Genomic DNA, 15,257 nt, shown 5'->3' with positions numbered 1-15,257 from the left:
CTGCAAATAGAGGGGCAGTGTGATCCTCCTGATGCTCGTTAAAAACTCCCTGCTCAGCTCTGACTGTCACAAAACACTGAAGCAAACTTGTAAAAGTAGCATTCTTTTAAATCACTGTTTTCTCCATTACTCCCACGAAACGGCTCTCTCCTCCTCTCTATCATCACAAGCATGTGCCAGGTCCATCCCACCTTCGGAGGGGCGCTGAAGGCTGAAAGGTCCCAAACTGACGTGGGCCACTCGCACCACAGGACCTCTGCAAGAGCCTGGGCCACCTGCGCTGCCGTGGGGACACGCCGCTTGAGCCCAGGGGCTCACACGACCTCGCCGCGGAGAGAGCAGGCACGAAGAGCGCCGGCGCCAAGGCAGCCTAGCTCGGTGTAACCGAGCCCAGCAGCGGGAAGGCGGTGGCCGGCCGCGGGCGGGTCCCGGGGCGGGCCGGCTCCTAACGGGGCTCGGCGGGGAGTGCCGCTCAGCAGCCTTTCCGTGCGGAGAGATGGCGACCTGCGTGCCGCTGAACACCGGAGCCAAAATGCCTCTCGTGGGGCTGGGCACATGGAAGGTAACGGGCATCCCGGTGTGGCCCCTCGCTCCCGGCGGGAGCTAACTCCAGCCCCGGTCCCGTCTGGTTCTGGCCGCGGGGGCTTTCAGAGGGGGGTGGGAGGATGTGGGGCAGCCTCGCCTGGCTCGGGAACGGGGCCCGAGCGCGGTGCTGCCGCCGCCACCGATTGCCCTCTGGGTCGGGCAGTGCCCGCGGGCGAAGCCCCGCGCTGCTGTTAGCTGTTTTGCACGGGTTTCCGTCCTTGCCAGCGCTGTCCTCGCCGTCCCCCCACAATTTCGAGTCCGTCAGGAGCGCCTCCATCCCTCCCTCCCTGCCGCTCCCCTGCCGGCCGCATCCGCGGCTCTGGAGAGCTCCCGGCCCCCTCCCTCCCCGCTCGGCTGCTGCTACAGGGGGGCTCTCGGCTCTCGTGCTGTTGTGGGATGAGTAACTTAAACCCAGCCTGGGGGAGGTTACACCTGGAACCCTCTGGTAATACGATGCGGCTTTAGAAGACCATTCATGCGTTTCAAGCAAGTTCTGACAAAGAGCTTTGCACCACCCTTAGGATAGCTGCAAAAGCACCGATCTGAAAGCAAACATCAGTGGACTTGTGTGAACAAGATATGCCAACATCTCTTTGTGCACAGCTTAGTTGTCTGTTCAGGGTTTGGAAACACCTAGATGGGCACACTTCCATCTCTGAAGGCAGCAGCCGATGTGACCTTTGAATGTACAGGTGGAATGTGCCCAGGAGAGGACCTGGGCTGCAGCATGGTATGGGATGTGGATGATCAAGTGTAGGCTGTGCCCTCTCCATCAAACTAAAATTCTCCCAGGTGAATGGTTGCTGCTTCTCTCTGTCCCAGCACTGGGAAGGGAGGAATGCTGAGCAAGAGGGACTGCAGAGCTCCCTGGCACAAACTGTGATTGCCCCTGGTGCACACTGGATCAATGTCCAAGTGTTGGGTACTCTGCTCCACCTGGCTGTTGGGCTGAATTTGTGTGGGACTGGAGCTATGGATAAACAACCAGAGGCTGGCTTCAGGCTCTGGAGTCATTTGGAAGATGAATGTAGCTTTAAGAACACTGCCTGGGATAACTCTTCTTAAAACCCCTTTGGATGTGTTTCTTTAGGAAATGAGCTTTGATTTGGGATATTAAGCTACTTGTTTTTAATCAGTCCTCAGCTGGGCAAGTAAGAGCTGCAGTGATGGCTGCCATTGATGCTGGGTACCGCCACTTTGACTGTGCCTATGTGTACCAGAATGAGGATGAAATTGGAGAAGGAATCCAGCAGAAAATTAAGGAGGGTGTTGTGAAACGACAAGACCTCTTCATTGTCAGTAAGGTAAGGATCTGTTGACCTAGGATCCAGGGGAGAGCCTGTCTTGAACATGTTCATAAGAGGACACTGAGAGCAGTGGGGAAAAGCTGTGTGCTATAGTAGGGAGTAATTTAGAGCATAGGTCAGTGGTGATGGAAGCCTCTTTCTGTGACCTTATTTTGTAGAGAGTTATCTAACATCTATTCTGCATACTCCAGAGCTGATGGTGTGGGTCCAGAAGGGGGGGCATGAAAATGATCAGAGAGCTGGATCACCTCTGCTATGAAGACAGAGTGAGGAAGCTGGGCTTGTCTAGCCTGGAGAAGAGGAGGCTCCAGGGAAGCCTAACAGTGACCTTCCAGTACCTAAAGAGGGCTGAAGAGAGACTGTTTGCAAAAGCCTGCAGAGATAGGATGAGGACAGTGGCTTCAGACTAGAGCAGAGCAGATTTAGATTGGATGTGAGGAACAAGTTCTGCACCAGGAGAACTTGTGGAACACTGGAAGAGGTTGCCTGGGGACATGGTTGGGGCCCAGCCCTGGAGATATTCAAGATGAGGCTGGACAGCACTTTGGGTAACCTGATCTAGGTGAGGATGCCTTTGCCTGCTGCAGAGGGGGTTGGACTGGATGACCTTTGGAGGTCCCTCCAACCCAGACCATTCGGTGATTCTGATTTTCCTGGGACTGTTCAAAGTAAATATTAAGATTAAATGGTCCCAGAAACTGTGCTGGTCTTTTCCTCTGCTTTGGCAGAAAACCTTGTATTAGGCTCACCACTGAAATTACCAACTTTAAAAGAGCTCTTTAACCCTTATCTGCCTGTAATAAGGGCTTTTGTGTCTTGACTAACAGAACAGGCTCAGTTTTCAGTTTGATCACATATGCCACCATGGCACATAATGCCTTTGGTATCAGTAGCCATGAGCCAGCCCTGCTCACAGTGCAAGCCCAATCTGAGGAGCACTAGAATGACCTCAGCCTGCATCACCTTCCAAAGGAGATGGGCATTCCTGTGTCAAGAACAGGACAGAAGGGTTCCAGGAGCTCTAACCCAGGAGATCACAGTGTTCTTTGGCTTTCTGTCTCTAGCTCTGGTGCACATTTCATGAAAAGCCTCTGGTGAAGGAAGGCTGTCAGAAGACTCTTGCTGCTCTGAAACTGAATTACTTGGATCTCTACCTCATGCACTGGCCTATTGGGTTCAAGGTACAGTAACAGCAATGCTCTTGGCTTCCCCTCCTGGAAGAACTCCTCAGAACTGTCAGTAGCAACTGCAGCAGTAGTGCTGCTCCAGTCCAGAAAGACCATGTGTCTGTTGTGTGCACCAGCACTGCTCCAGAGCTGCTCATTCAGCTTTACTCTGGCCACGTGAGCCACTCTTGATCTGTGCCCCTGAGACTGTTGCTTGCACAGCATCCTCTGCCCTTGTGATAGGAGGAGATGCAGACCTAGCACTAAGATCAGGCCTCCCAGCTGCAAGCTTGAGTCGTGCTGCTTTACTTTTGGCTATGCATTGTCTCTGCAAATGACTTAGTGTGCTGGTCTGAGGCTAATTGGAATATTTTAAGGAGAGAAATTAGATTATTGGCTGTGAAAAGAAAATAAGCTGACGTCTACATTACCCATTCCTTCTGCTGGGACACCTAAAAGCAAGGACACAAACATAGATAAAAGTCTCTGCCTGGCTCCTGCCATGTTAACTCTTCTGCCTGACCCTGCACATTTCCCAACTGATCATTCTGCTTCTAATACCTCTTGCTGACATTTCCAGATCATCTCACACATAAGGGAGCTTCTGAGATAAGGGAGGGGGTGGAAAGAAGGTTGGGAGCCCCTCCTGGGCACTCTGACTGCTAGGAGGGGTCTTGTATTTCTGTATTACTTTTAACTTGTATATAGCTGTACATAGCTGTAAATGCTTATAATGTACTGTATATATATGCTGGCAATGTACTGGATATATATGCTTGTAAATTGTCCTAAGCTGTAAATATACAAAGCTTCATCCTTTGACTTCCACCTGGCTGAGTTTAGTCTGGGGGGGCAGGTAACACCCAAACCACTTAGCCTCCAACTTTGTGGGTAGGAGGGCTGTACTTTGCTGCCTGATGGAAATTCTTTCCCCTGTATGTTACAGAATAGCAAAGCAAAAAAACCAAAAGCTTCTGTTTTCCATTTCTGTCTTTAGTTACTCAGTCTTTAATACAGTCCAGACTCAGCTGACTTTGCCTATGGGAGCCTTAGTGTTGTTCCACCAATGTGGATTTCAAGACATGAAACTTTCTGACACCCAAATTTCAGGCTTAGTGTACTTCAAAGGAGCTGATGTCTGTCTTATCTTTTCCTTTCTACTATAGACACCTTAGGAGCTCCATCCTACCTGTTACTACCAAGCTTGTCAGCTGTTTGTCATGCTTTCAAAGGTGTGGTGGTTAGCCCTTGAGTAAAACTCATCTCAGAACACCCTGACCTCTGCACAACACACTGTGTATAGAGCAATATATAAATACAGGGATCTAGCTCTGTTCTTGCATGGCTGAGATGTTCTGCTTTTCCTAGTGCCACCAGTTTAAACTGAGTCTGCTCACAGAAGACCTCTGTGTGTGTACATGGTACCATGCCAGCAGATATGGCTTGCCCCGTGTGTAACTTACATGTTCTTGGGACCTGCACATGCTTCCAAACCCCAAATCTTTAAAAAACAGTGCTTTTTTTTCCCCCTTAATAGGCATGACAGAGAAGTACAGCAAACTTGTTTGTCCAATAAGTGGCATGACTCATTTGTATGTGTTTTGGTGAGTCACCACTTTGCTGGGTCCTAGAGGTCCACCCATTGCTCCTACTAGGGCAAAATGCCCTAAACCTGCATCAACAATATAGACAAGTGCATGAGAATGGAACTTGAGCCAGTAAGTCAGCTTCAATGGGGGCCCAGCTTAGATGCCTCTACACCAATGTACAAAGCATGGGAAACAAACAGGAGTTAGAGATGTGCACGCAGCTGTAGGGCTATGACCTTATCAGCACTACTGAGAGACAGCAGAATGGATCCTATCAGGGAACATGGGAATGAATGAATGCAAGCTCCTTAGCAAAGGCAGGCCACAGAGAAGAGGAGAGGATGTTGTCTTCTACATCAACAACCAGATGACAGCCATGGAACTCCATCTGGGGAAGTATGAACTGTCTGAGAGCTTCTGGGTCAGGGTTAAAGGGAAGGCAGGAGCAGGTGATCATAGTGGGGTCTGCCACAGGCCATCTGATCAGGAAGACCAAGTGGATGAGGTCCTCTACAGACAGATAGGTAAAACTTCATGTTCACAAGCCCTGGTCCTCATGGGGCACTTCAGCCATCCTGACAAGTGTTGGAGGAACAAGTCAGCAAGCCACCAGCAGTCCAGAAGGTTCCTAGAATGTATTGACAATAATTTCCTTCTCCAAGCAGTAGAGGGGCTGATAAGGAAAGGTACTATGCTGGGCCTTCTTCTCCCCAAGGAGGAGGGCCTAGTGGGCAACACCTTGGCTGTAGTGACCATGAAAGAGCTGAACTCACAACCCTTAGGACGACAAGGAAGGTGAAGAGCAAGCTTACTAGTGTGGACTTAGGAAGTTCTTTATAGTGAAGGTGGTGAAACACTGGCACAGGTTGCCCAGGGAGGTTATGGCTGCTCCCTCCCTGGAGGGGTTCAAGGCCAGGCTGGATGAGGCCTTGAGTGACCTCTTCTAGTGGGAGGTGTCCCTGTCTATGGCAGGGGGCTGGAAGTAGATGACCTTTGAGGTCACTTCCAACCTAAACCATTCTATGACTTCAGGAGAGCAGACTTTGAACTCCTCAAGGACCTGCTTAGTAGGGTGCTGTGGGATAAATCCCCAGAGGGAAAGGGGCCCAAAAAAGCTGGTTAGTACTCAAGGATCACCTGTCCTGAGCCCAGGAGCAATGCATCCCAACAAAGAGGCAGGTGGGGAAGGACACCACGTGACCTGCATGGATGAACAGGTTGCTCCTGGACACTACGAGCTGCAAAAAGAAGGTCTGCAGAGGGTAGAAACAGGAACAGGTATCCTGGGAGGAATACAAAGAAGTTGTCCACCTGCAGCCAAGGTTCAAGTTAGAAAAGCTAAGGCTTAGGATAGAATTAAACCTGGCTAGGGACATCATGGGTAACAAGAAAAGTTTCTGTAAGTCAGTGACAAAAGGCAGAGCAGGACAAACATAGGCTTTCCCTTGAAGGAAAGGGGAGATCTGCTCCTGCAGGATATGGAGAAGGCTGACTTTTGCCTGTCTTCAGTAGTAAGGGTTTTAACCACACCAAGAAAGTTGCAGAAGACAAGGAAAGGGAATGAAGATCCACCTACTGTAAGAGGAGACCAGATTTGAGACCATCCAATGGACCTGAAGGTACACAACTCCACAAGACCTCATGAGATCCATCCATGTGTCCTGAGGAAGCTAATGCATGAAGCTGCAAAGCCATTTTCCATCATCCTTGAAAAGCATTGGTGGTTGGGTGTAGTTCCACTGGCTGGCAAAGGGGAAACATAACCCCCATTTTCACAACAGGAGTTAAGGAAGACACAGAGAAGTACAGGTCAATCAGTCTCACCTCAATGCCCAGCAAGACAATGAAGGAGATCATCTTGAAGATGCTGCTAGGGCACATGGAAAATGAGGAGGTGGTTGGTGGCAAGCAACATGGCTTCACCAAGTGCAAATCCAGCCTGACAAATTTAGTGCCTTTTTCTGATGAGGTCACAGCATCAGTGGATAAGCAACTGACATCAGCCATCAGTGTGCACTTGTAGCCCAGAAAGCAAATAGTATCCTGGGCTGCATCAAGAGAAATGTGGCCAGTAGATCAAGGGAGGTGATTCTCTCCCCCTCTGTGCCACTCTCAAGAGACCCCACCTGAAGCACTGTGTCCAGTCCTGGAGCCTCTGCCACAAGAAAGATCTGGAGGTGCTGGAAGAGAAAGGCCAGGAGGATGATCAGAGGGCTGGAGCTGCTCTGCTGTAAGGACAGGCTGAGAGAGTTGGAGCTGTTCAGTCTGGAGAAGAGAAGGCTCTGAAGAGACCTTATTGTGGCCTTCCAGTCACTGAAGTGGGCTACAAGAAAGCTGTGGAGGGACTTGCTAGGGTGTCAGGTAGTGACAGGACTGGTGGGAATGGATCCAAACTAAAGGAGGGGAGATTTAGTTTAGCTGTTAGGAAGAAGTTCTTCACCATGAGGGTGAAGAGGCTGGAACAGGCTGTCCAGGGAGGTGGTGACAGCCACATCTCTGGAAGTTTTTAAGGCCAGGCTGGACGTTGCTCTGTGCAACCTGATCTAGTGTGAGGTGTCAGTGCCCATGGCAAAAGGGTTGGAACTGGATGATCTCTGAGGTCACTTCCAACCCTGGCAATTCTGTGATGCTGTGAAATCATCCTCCTGGCCTTATGCAAAGCATTCAACACGTCCCACACAATATCCTGGTCTCTAAATTGGAAGTACATGGATTTGACAGATGGTGGATAAGAAATTGGCTAGGTGACCATTCTCAGAATGTTGCAATCAGTGGCTCAATGTCCAAATGGAAACCTGTGATGAGTGGAGTCCCCCAGGGATCAGAACTGGGACTGGTGCTGTTTAATGTCTTTGTTGGTGACATGGACAGTGGGATCGAGTGCCCCTTCAACAAGTTTGCCAACAACACTGAGATGTGTGCACAGTTAACACACTGGAGGGAAGGGATCCATCCAGAGGGACCTTGACAGGCTGGAGAGGTGGGCCCAAGCCAACCTCACAAAGTTCAACAAGGCAAAGTGCAAGGTCCTGCACCTGAGTCAGGACAACCTCAAGAACAAATACAGGCTGGGTGATGAGACTGAGAGCAGTCCTGCAGAGGACTGGTGATGAGGTGCTTGACATGAACTGCCCATGTCTGGTGGCAGCCCATAAAACCAACCATATCTTGAGCTGCATCAAAAGATGAGTGGCCAGCATGTCAAAGGAGGCAATTCTACCCTTCTAGCCTGCTCTTGTGAGACCCCACATGGAGTACTGCACCCAGTTCTGGAGCCCCCAGCACAAGGAGGACATGTAACTGTTAGAGAGGCTCCAAAGGAGGGCCACAAAGACGACCAGAGAGCAGCTGTAAGGGCAGGATGAGGAAACTGTGTTCAGCCTGAAGTAGATGGAAGCTCCAGCAAGACCTTAGAGTGGCCTTTCAGTGCCCAAAGGTGGCCTACAGGAAAGGTGCAGAGGGAGGTGCCTCTGCACATGGAGCGGGGTAGAACTAGATGATATTTAAGGTCCCTTCCAGCTGAAGCCTTTCTATGAAGTATTAATACTCTGTACTAGAGGTTAAGGCCATCATGGCCCTCAGCTGTGTCACTACTAACTTCCCACCAAGGCAGGTTTCAGTAATGCTTCCTGTCACCACCAGGCAGGAGAGGAGCTGTTCCCCACCGACGACAAAGGAATGGCAATACCCAGCAGCACAGATCTTCTACAGACGTGGGAGGTAAGTCCTGCCACACTGGGGGAAGGGCAGTAGTTTGTCCTTGGCAGTCTTTTTCATGCTTTTAATATCTTCAGCAGTCCCAGTTCTTGCAGATTTATGGGATGGTGAAGGATGTAGCTTTTCAAAACATACATGCTTCATCAAGCAGTGGAGCTGCAGACCAAGTTGACTATAGCAACCACAGAACTGTCTTCACTATGGTTTTTGAACTGTTCTAATACACTCTGGAAGAATAAAGGTATCTTAGGCTGTGTTCTTGCCTTCAGCCTGGAGCACAGCCCTCCAGTGTTGGCTCAACAGAAGGTTATTGATGATCATTATTTTCCATGTGTAAATAACTGTGAATTTCTGCCATCTGAAGATGGAGCACACCCTGCAAATACACCAACATGCACAGCTGTGCCAAGAGACAAACTTCCAACCAGCACTTTCCCTTTCAGTGAAGGGAAGCAAGCCATATCAAGAAGAATGTATGTTATGATTCACAGAACCACAGAATCAGTTAGGGTTGGAAGGGACCACAAGGATCATCCAGTTCCAACCCCCTGCCATGAGCAGGGACACCCTACCCTAAATCAGGTTGGCCAGAGCCCCATCCAGCCTGGCCTTAAACACCTCCAGGGACAAAGGAGGCCCAGTTCCCTGGGCAACCCATTCCAGGCTCTCACCACTCTCACAGTGAAGAACTTCCTCCTCATGTCCAGTCTGAATTTCCCCACCTCCAGCTTTGCTCCATTCCCCCCAGTCCTGTCACTCCCTGGGAGCCTAAAAAGTCCCTCCCCAGCTTTCTTGTAGGCCCCATTCAGATACTTGGAGCCTCCTCTTCTCCAGCCTGCACAGCTCCAACTCTTTCAGTCTGTGCTCACAGCAGAGCTGCTGCAGCATCCTCGTGGCCCTTCTCTGGACATGCTCCAGCATCTCCACATCCCTCTTGTAATCCAGAGCTGGATGCAGTACTCTGATGATTAATATCAAAATATGCATTATCCATATTAATTTCCCACGGCAAATGCTATTATTTATTTATTTATATCCAAACTTTCCCTGCCTCATGTGGAATTCATTTGAATTCTTGCTCGACAGCAAGTGTTTACACAAAGGCTATTTATAAACAGCCTAAACAGTCAGAACTTGGAAAACAGGAACATGGAAACAGGAAGATTCTGAGTAGAGAACACCAAAGCAGTAGCAGCTACGGTCACAAGGTAGATCAAACACACTTGCCCAGCAAGGCTGGAGTTTTACAGCTTATGGAGCCTTAACTACAGCCCACATATTGCTTAGCACAGGCTGTTATCCCAGGTATGTTTCCTGTATAAAGACACTTCCAAAACCACGATTATAATCCTGAGGGTAAAACACGAAATATTCCAAGGCAGAGGGAAAGAAACGAAAACTGAGTCGCTGTACAGCTGCTACTGCTGCAAACACTTGTGGCCGCTGTGAAATAAAAGCCATCGAGGCTGTGAATAGCTCTGCTGCAGGTAGGAACCCAGTTAATGAGCTGCTAATGGGGGAAAGCCTTGGGTGTTCACTAAGGAATCACTCCTAGCATTGCAGAGTCCCCAATCTCTGAATGGCTGAAGAAAGGCAGGCTTTTTCAAATCGTTCCCCTATTAAATGCATCAGGAAAGTCAAACTGGACAAGAAAGATGTTGAGATACTGGAACATGTCCAGAGAAGGGCAACAAAGCTGGTGAGAGGCCTGGAACACAGCCCTGTGAGGAGAGGCTGAGGGAGCTGGGAGTGTGCAGCCTGCAGAAGAGGAGGCTCAGGGCAGACCTCATTGCTGTCTACAACTACCTTTAGGGAGGTTTTAGTCAGGTGGGGATTGGTCTCTTCTGCCAGGCAAGCAGCAACAGAACAAGGGGACACAGTCTCAAGTTATGCCAGGGCAGGTCTAGGCTGGATGTTAGGAGGAAGTTGTTGGCAGAGAGAGTGATTGGCATTGGAATGGGCTGCCCAGGGAGGTGGTGGAGTCACCATCCCTGGAGGCATTCAAAAAAAGCCTGGATGAGGCACTTAGTGCCATGGTCTGGTTGATTGGCTAGGGCTGATTGCTAGGTTGGACTAGATGATCTTGGAGGTCTCTTCCAACCTGGTTGATTCTGATTCTGTGAATAGGCACAAGCATCAGAAGTTTTGGCCAATCAACTGAAAGTGCTGTGCCTCCTGTGAGCTATACATATATTCCCCAAACAGAAGTAAGGCACCTGTGGGGCTGTACAAAACACTTGAACATGGTGTGGACTTACTAGAGGCAGCCCTCCATGGTTTGTTTTGTCTGCTCCCCAACTCAACTCCTGGACCCTGCAACTGGAGGAGGAAGGGCAGGGGCCAAATTAGTCTAGCAGGATTTATGCCCTGCCAGGATAATGTATTGAGGTCATATCTTTTACAACGGGTGCTGACTTTGCTCCTCTTTGTTAGGCCATGGAAGAACTGGTGGATGCTGGTCTGGTGAAAGCCATTGGCATCTCCAACTTTAACCATGAGCAGATTGAAAGAATCCTGAACAAGCCAGGACTGAAGCACAAGCCTGCAAATAACCAGGTAAGCTGCTAAGTGACTGCAGGTGAAGAGTTTTCAGGGATTATAAAGATCCAATTACAGTTGAGTAAAGAGTTGAAGAAAGGGAGAACAAAGTAGATAACAGCATGTTAACACCCTGTGATTATTTCTGGCTACACAAGGATGTTGTAGATCTGGATCCCAACAGGTGATGAAGTTGTGGCACACAAATTAGAACCCTAGCTTCTTAAAATAGGTTGCTTGTTCTGTTAACAATAGTATCAACCTGTTATTATTGATAGCATATTAATAGCATTCATTCAACACATGCATTTCTTCTCACACATGCATGCACAGTTCACAGTCTCCCAGTTGGAAATGGGAGGTCAGTTTTAACTGTGTGTGGAGAAGCAGAGCATGTGTTGGCACAGCAGCAGCTTCCTGGGATCTGCCCTGAAGATATTTTATTGATATAAAATAGAATGTACATTAAAAAAATCATCTAGTTGCTGTCTGCATGTAGCAGTCACTGCCTTTGGGTAGAGAGCAGCTATATAAGCTGCACCTTATAGATGCTTATTTCTTCAAGTGGTCTTGTACAGGTTCAGCCATCTCTTAGAGTTCTGAATTCAGTAATTTTTGAAGGCTCTCCAGGAGTACTCTCAGAGTTTATCAGCCCCAAAACAATATTTTAATTGCATGTAATTACCAAAGAGAAAGCTAAAAGAAAGAAAAAGATCTCTATCTAAAACTACAGATATGTATAGAACCTTTTCATGCAAACTCACAAGACAAGAACAGAGAAGAAGGGAGAACAGAGCAGTTGCAGAATGTCCTTCTACTAATCCAACTCCATGTTGGAATTGAATATAACCACCACTGGAGTCCTCAATATTTGCTAAAGCACTGCTTAAAAACCTCAGAGAATGACCTCAGAATATGCCTCCTCAGGGCCAAAGAACCCTTCTGAAATGCTTTCTTCTGACAGCAGAGAGCCAGAGAAGTTTCACTGTAAAAGCAGGTGCTAAGGCAACTAATGCCTTGCGAAGACTGGCACATAAGGACAAAAAACTACCTTTAAGCGCATTAGAGAGAATCCCTGGAGTGAGTTACAGCAGTTAAATCACCACCAATCTCTGTACTCTTGTGCTGGCAGATTGAATGTAATCCATACCTTACCCAGGAGAAGCTGATCAAGTACTGTCAGTCCAAAGGGATTGCTGTGACAGCCTACAGTCCGCTTGGCTCTCCTGACAGGCCATGGTAAGGCAGCCTTGCAGTTTGGAAGAGAGCTGGCATGGATTATGTGTGAAGCACCGAGGCAATAAGTGCACCATTAATCACTCATCGAAATGCAGATGTCTGTTGCTGTCTCTCTTCTGTAGGGCTAAACCAGAGGATCCCTCCCTTCTGGATGACCCCAAGATCAAAGAGATTGCAAGCAAGCACAACAAAACCCCTGCACAAGTACGTAGGTGCCATGCAGCAGGTACTCCTTCCTGTAACACAGGAGAGCTAATGACAATGTAGAGGAGAGGCTGGCTCTTCATTTTCTGTCACCTGTGGTGCTCTTGTTTGGTGTTCAGCAATGCAGGTTTGTTTACTGTGTGACCTGTAACAAAAGCTTGTGATGGCTCTGTTCACCTATGAGAAATATTTTCTTGACTCATCTTCAAATGCTGTCATGTTTCAGCCTTCTTATCTCAAGTCCTATTGCAGAGGATGAAACCCTGATAAAAGTCCAGGTGGAAAGGAAAAGACTTGATTATCCAAAAATGAATGGGAAAGGTCTTCCATGTGAAGGTCTATCACTTTTCTTTGTTCTTTTGGAAGTGCTACTTGCAGAAATGATGCAAAATGCAGCTCTGCAGAAATGGGTCTAGCTCAAGGAAAATGCTGTTCCAAAAGGCTCTGCTTCCTCCAGAGTCAGAGGAATTACCCCATGGTCTGCTCCTGCAGGTTCTGCTTCGCTTCCAGATCCAGAGAAATGTGATTGTGATTCCCAAGTCTGTCACACCACAGCGCATCGTGGAGAACTTCAAGGTGAGTTATGAAGAGTGACCTGAGTGCTGCCCTTCAGGGATGCCATGCCTTCTCCACACAGAGCAAGCAGTGATCCTTTCTCACCTTTCCCAAGTCCTCCTCAAGCAAGAGGACTGGGATTCTTCTCTCTGTTTACCTATGCTCTACTAAGGGTCTAACATAAGGTTACCAATGGAGAGCAGGAGTGAACAAAGTGTTCATCTCAGCAACAGCTTTATGTGGTGCCTCCTGTTCTGCAGGTTACAGATTAATTGGCATATGGCACTTAGAATCATAGAATCAGTCAGGGTTGGAAGGGACCACAAGGATCATCTAGTTCCAACCCCCCTAGCATAGGCAGGGACATCCTAACTTAGAGCAGGCTGCCCACAGCCTCAGCCAGCCTGGCCTTAAACACCTCCAGCCATGGGGCCTCAACCACCTCCCTGGGCAACCCGTTCCAGGGTCTCACCACTCTCATGGTGAAGAACTTCCTCCTCACACCCAGTCTGAACCTACTCACCTCCAGCTTTTCTCCATTCCCCCTAGTCCTGTCACTACTTGACGCTACCTGCCACTTGACTGGTACTCAAGGGTGGTAGCACACCACAAAAGACTTCTGTAGAGCAAGCACTGTTAAGAAAATAGTGCTGGTGTCCATAAGCCATGCTGCTCAATTGTTGGTTCAGTGATCCTTTACTGAAACTGGTCATTAGGATATCAAAAGACATAGCTGGATTAGGTGAAACATGAAAGTCTTGTAGATGCTGCTTTGGAACAGGACAGAAAGATGCATCCTTCCTAAGTGGCCAATGCAACACTAATGTCTTGCCAAGCTGGCACGTGGAATTGCAACTTTGGGCATTCTCTTCCAGTCAGTGAATTCTTGAAAACACAGACAGATCTCAGAATCACAGAAACACTCAGGTTGGACAAGCCCCTCAGGATCACCAAGTCCAGCTGAGAACCCTACTCTGCAAGGTTCACCCGAAGCCATATCCCCAAGCACCGCATCCAAACAACTTTTAAACACATCCAGGGTTGATGACTCCACCACCTCCCTGGGCAGCACATTCCAGTCTTGCTTGGAAAAAAATCTTCCAAATGCCCAGTGTAAACCTTCCCAGTGGCAGCTTGAGGCCATTCTGTCTTGTTCTATCACTATTTATCTGTAAGCAGAGACCAGCAGCAGACTCTCCACAACCTCCTTTCAGGTAGCTGTAGACAGTGCTAAGGTCCCCCCTTCAGGCCCCTCTTTTTCAAACTAAACATGAAGCAGTTGTTTTTTCTGCCCAGCTTCCCTCCCTTGCAGATTTGTTCTTTCACTTTGTGGATTTTGTTTACAGCCTCTGCTTTATTCAGAGGTGATTTACAGCTCTTGCTCTTGTCAGGTGTTTGACTTCAAACTGACTGAAGAGGAGATGGCAACTATTTTCAGCTTTAATAGAAACTGGAGAGTCTATACAATGAAAACGTAAGTGGTGTTTTGGTTTCTTCTTTTCAAACCCCTCAAGATAGGAATACTGGAGACATGGAGATTTGCATTTGAACACAGCCTAGAATGCTGAGAGCCTGACTTGGCTGCTCCAATGTACTAACACCACACACTATCCAGAAAAAACAAATGTGGAACAAATCCATTCTACAATGATATACTCCTGATCCTGCTGTGGTAGCTACTCTAAGCACACATTAGAGCTTGAGGTATTAAAAAAAAAGTCATGGCTGAACTCAGTTCTTTTATTCCCTTCAGGTGCAAAACTCACAAGGAGTACCCTTTCAATGCAGACTACTGAAGACAGTCATATTGTGCCCTCATCATCTAGGGCTAGCTCTGATGGTCTTCTTATCAGTTTATCTATCTCACTGTATCTCTCCTTCTGCAGCCACAAGGTGAAGTCACAAGATGTGTATTCAGCAACTAGTTTTTTCTTCTTGTTTCTTTTCTAAAAGAAGGCTACAGTAAAATTATTCTAAAGAATAAAATGTGAACTGTAATCTCTGCCAAAACACAGAACTAAGGAGAAAAAGACTTTGGGCTATGCATTCACCTTGCAGCCTAAAGAGGACAGTCAGCAGTTGTGAGTAGCAGGAGAAAAAAAACCAAACCAAAAACAAAACTGAGAAATGTGAACTAAAGATTAACTTCCCTAGGATGAGTGAGATAACCTGGAGTTTTGCCACTGCAGAACTGAGGGAGTTTTTTACTCCCAACCCTTTCTTAAAAGTCCATGTGTAGAAAACACACATGCAGTGTGTTTACACGGGCTTTCTCCTACATCTCAGAATGCAACAGTATGATGCTGGGGTTTGGATGGAGTGCAGTTTCACCACATGCTTCAGATTATTGCTCATTG

General features: G+C 48.1%; 1 protein-coding gene across 1 annotated transcript; it reads left to right on the top strand.

Annotated features, from left to right (window-relative positions):
• The first annotated feature begins 245 nt into the window (after positions 1 to 245).
• On the top strand, positions 246 to 14,886 carry LOC135182050 (aldo-keto reductase family 1 member B1-like). Its single transcript, XM_064155760.1, has 10 exons — positions 246 to 562; positions 1,722 to 1,889; positions 2,957 to 3,073; positions 8,290 to 8,367; positions 10,798 to 10,920; positions 12,035 to 12,141; positions 12,264 to 12,345; positions 12,838 to 12,921; positions 14,292 to 14,374; positions 14,654 to 14,886. The coding sequence occupies exons 1-10, from the start codon at positions 497 to 499 to the stop codon at positions 14,694 to 14,696; spliced, it is 951 nt and encodes a 316-aa protein (XP_064011830.1). The 5' UTR covers positions 246 to 496; the 3' UTR covers positions 14,697 to 14,886.
• The last annotated feature ends 371 nt before the right edge of the window (positions 14,887 to 15,257 follow it).

Source organism: Pogoniulus pusillus, chromosome 15, assembly GCF_015220805.1.
Source record: "Pogoniulus pusillus isolate bPogPus1 chromosome 15, bPogPus1.pri, whole genome shotgun sequence".
Taxonomy (NCBI): Eukaryota; Metazoa; Chordata; class Aves; order Piciformes; family Lybiidae; genus Pogoniulus; species Pogoniulus pusillus.
Note: the sequence above shows the minus strand (reverse complement) of the source record. Positions and strands in the feature narration are given on the sequence as shown.

Bases quoted from the DNA above. Each gene is read 5' to 3' on its own strand.
- LOC135182050 (XM_064155760.1), top strand. From the start codon at position 497: ATGGCGACCTGCGTGCCGCTGAACACCGGAGCCAAAATGCCTCTCGTG. The intron at 1,890-2,956 runs GTAAGGATCTGT...TTCTGTCTCTAG, and splicing joins ACCTCTTCATTGTCAGTAAG to CTCTGGTGCACATTTCATGA. The intron at 12,922-14,291 runs GTGAGTTATGAA...TGCTCTTGTCAG, and splicing joins GCATCGTGGAGAACTTCAAG to GTGTTTGACTTCAAACTGAC.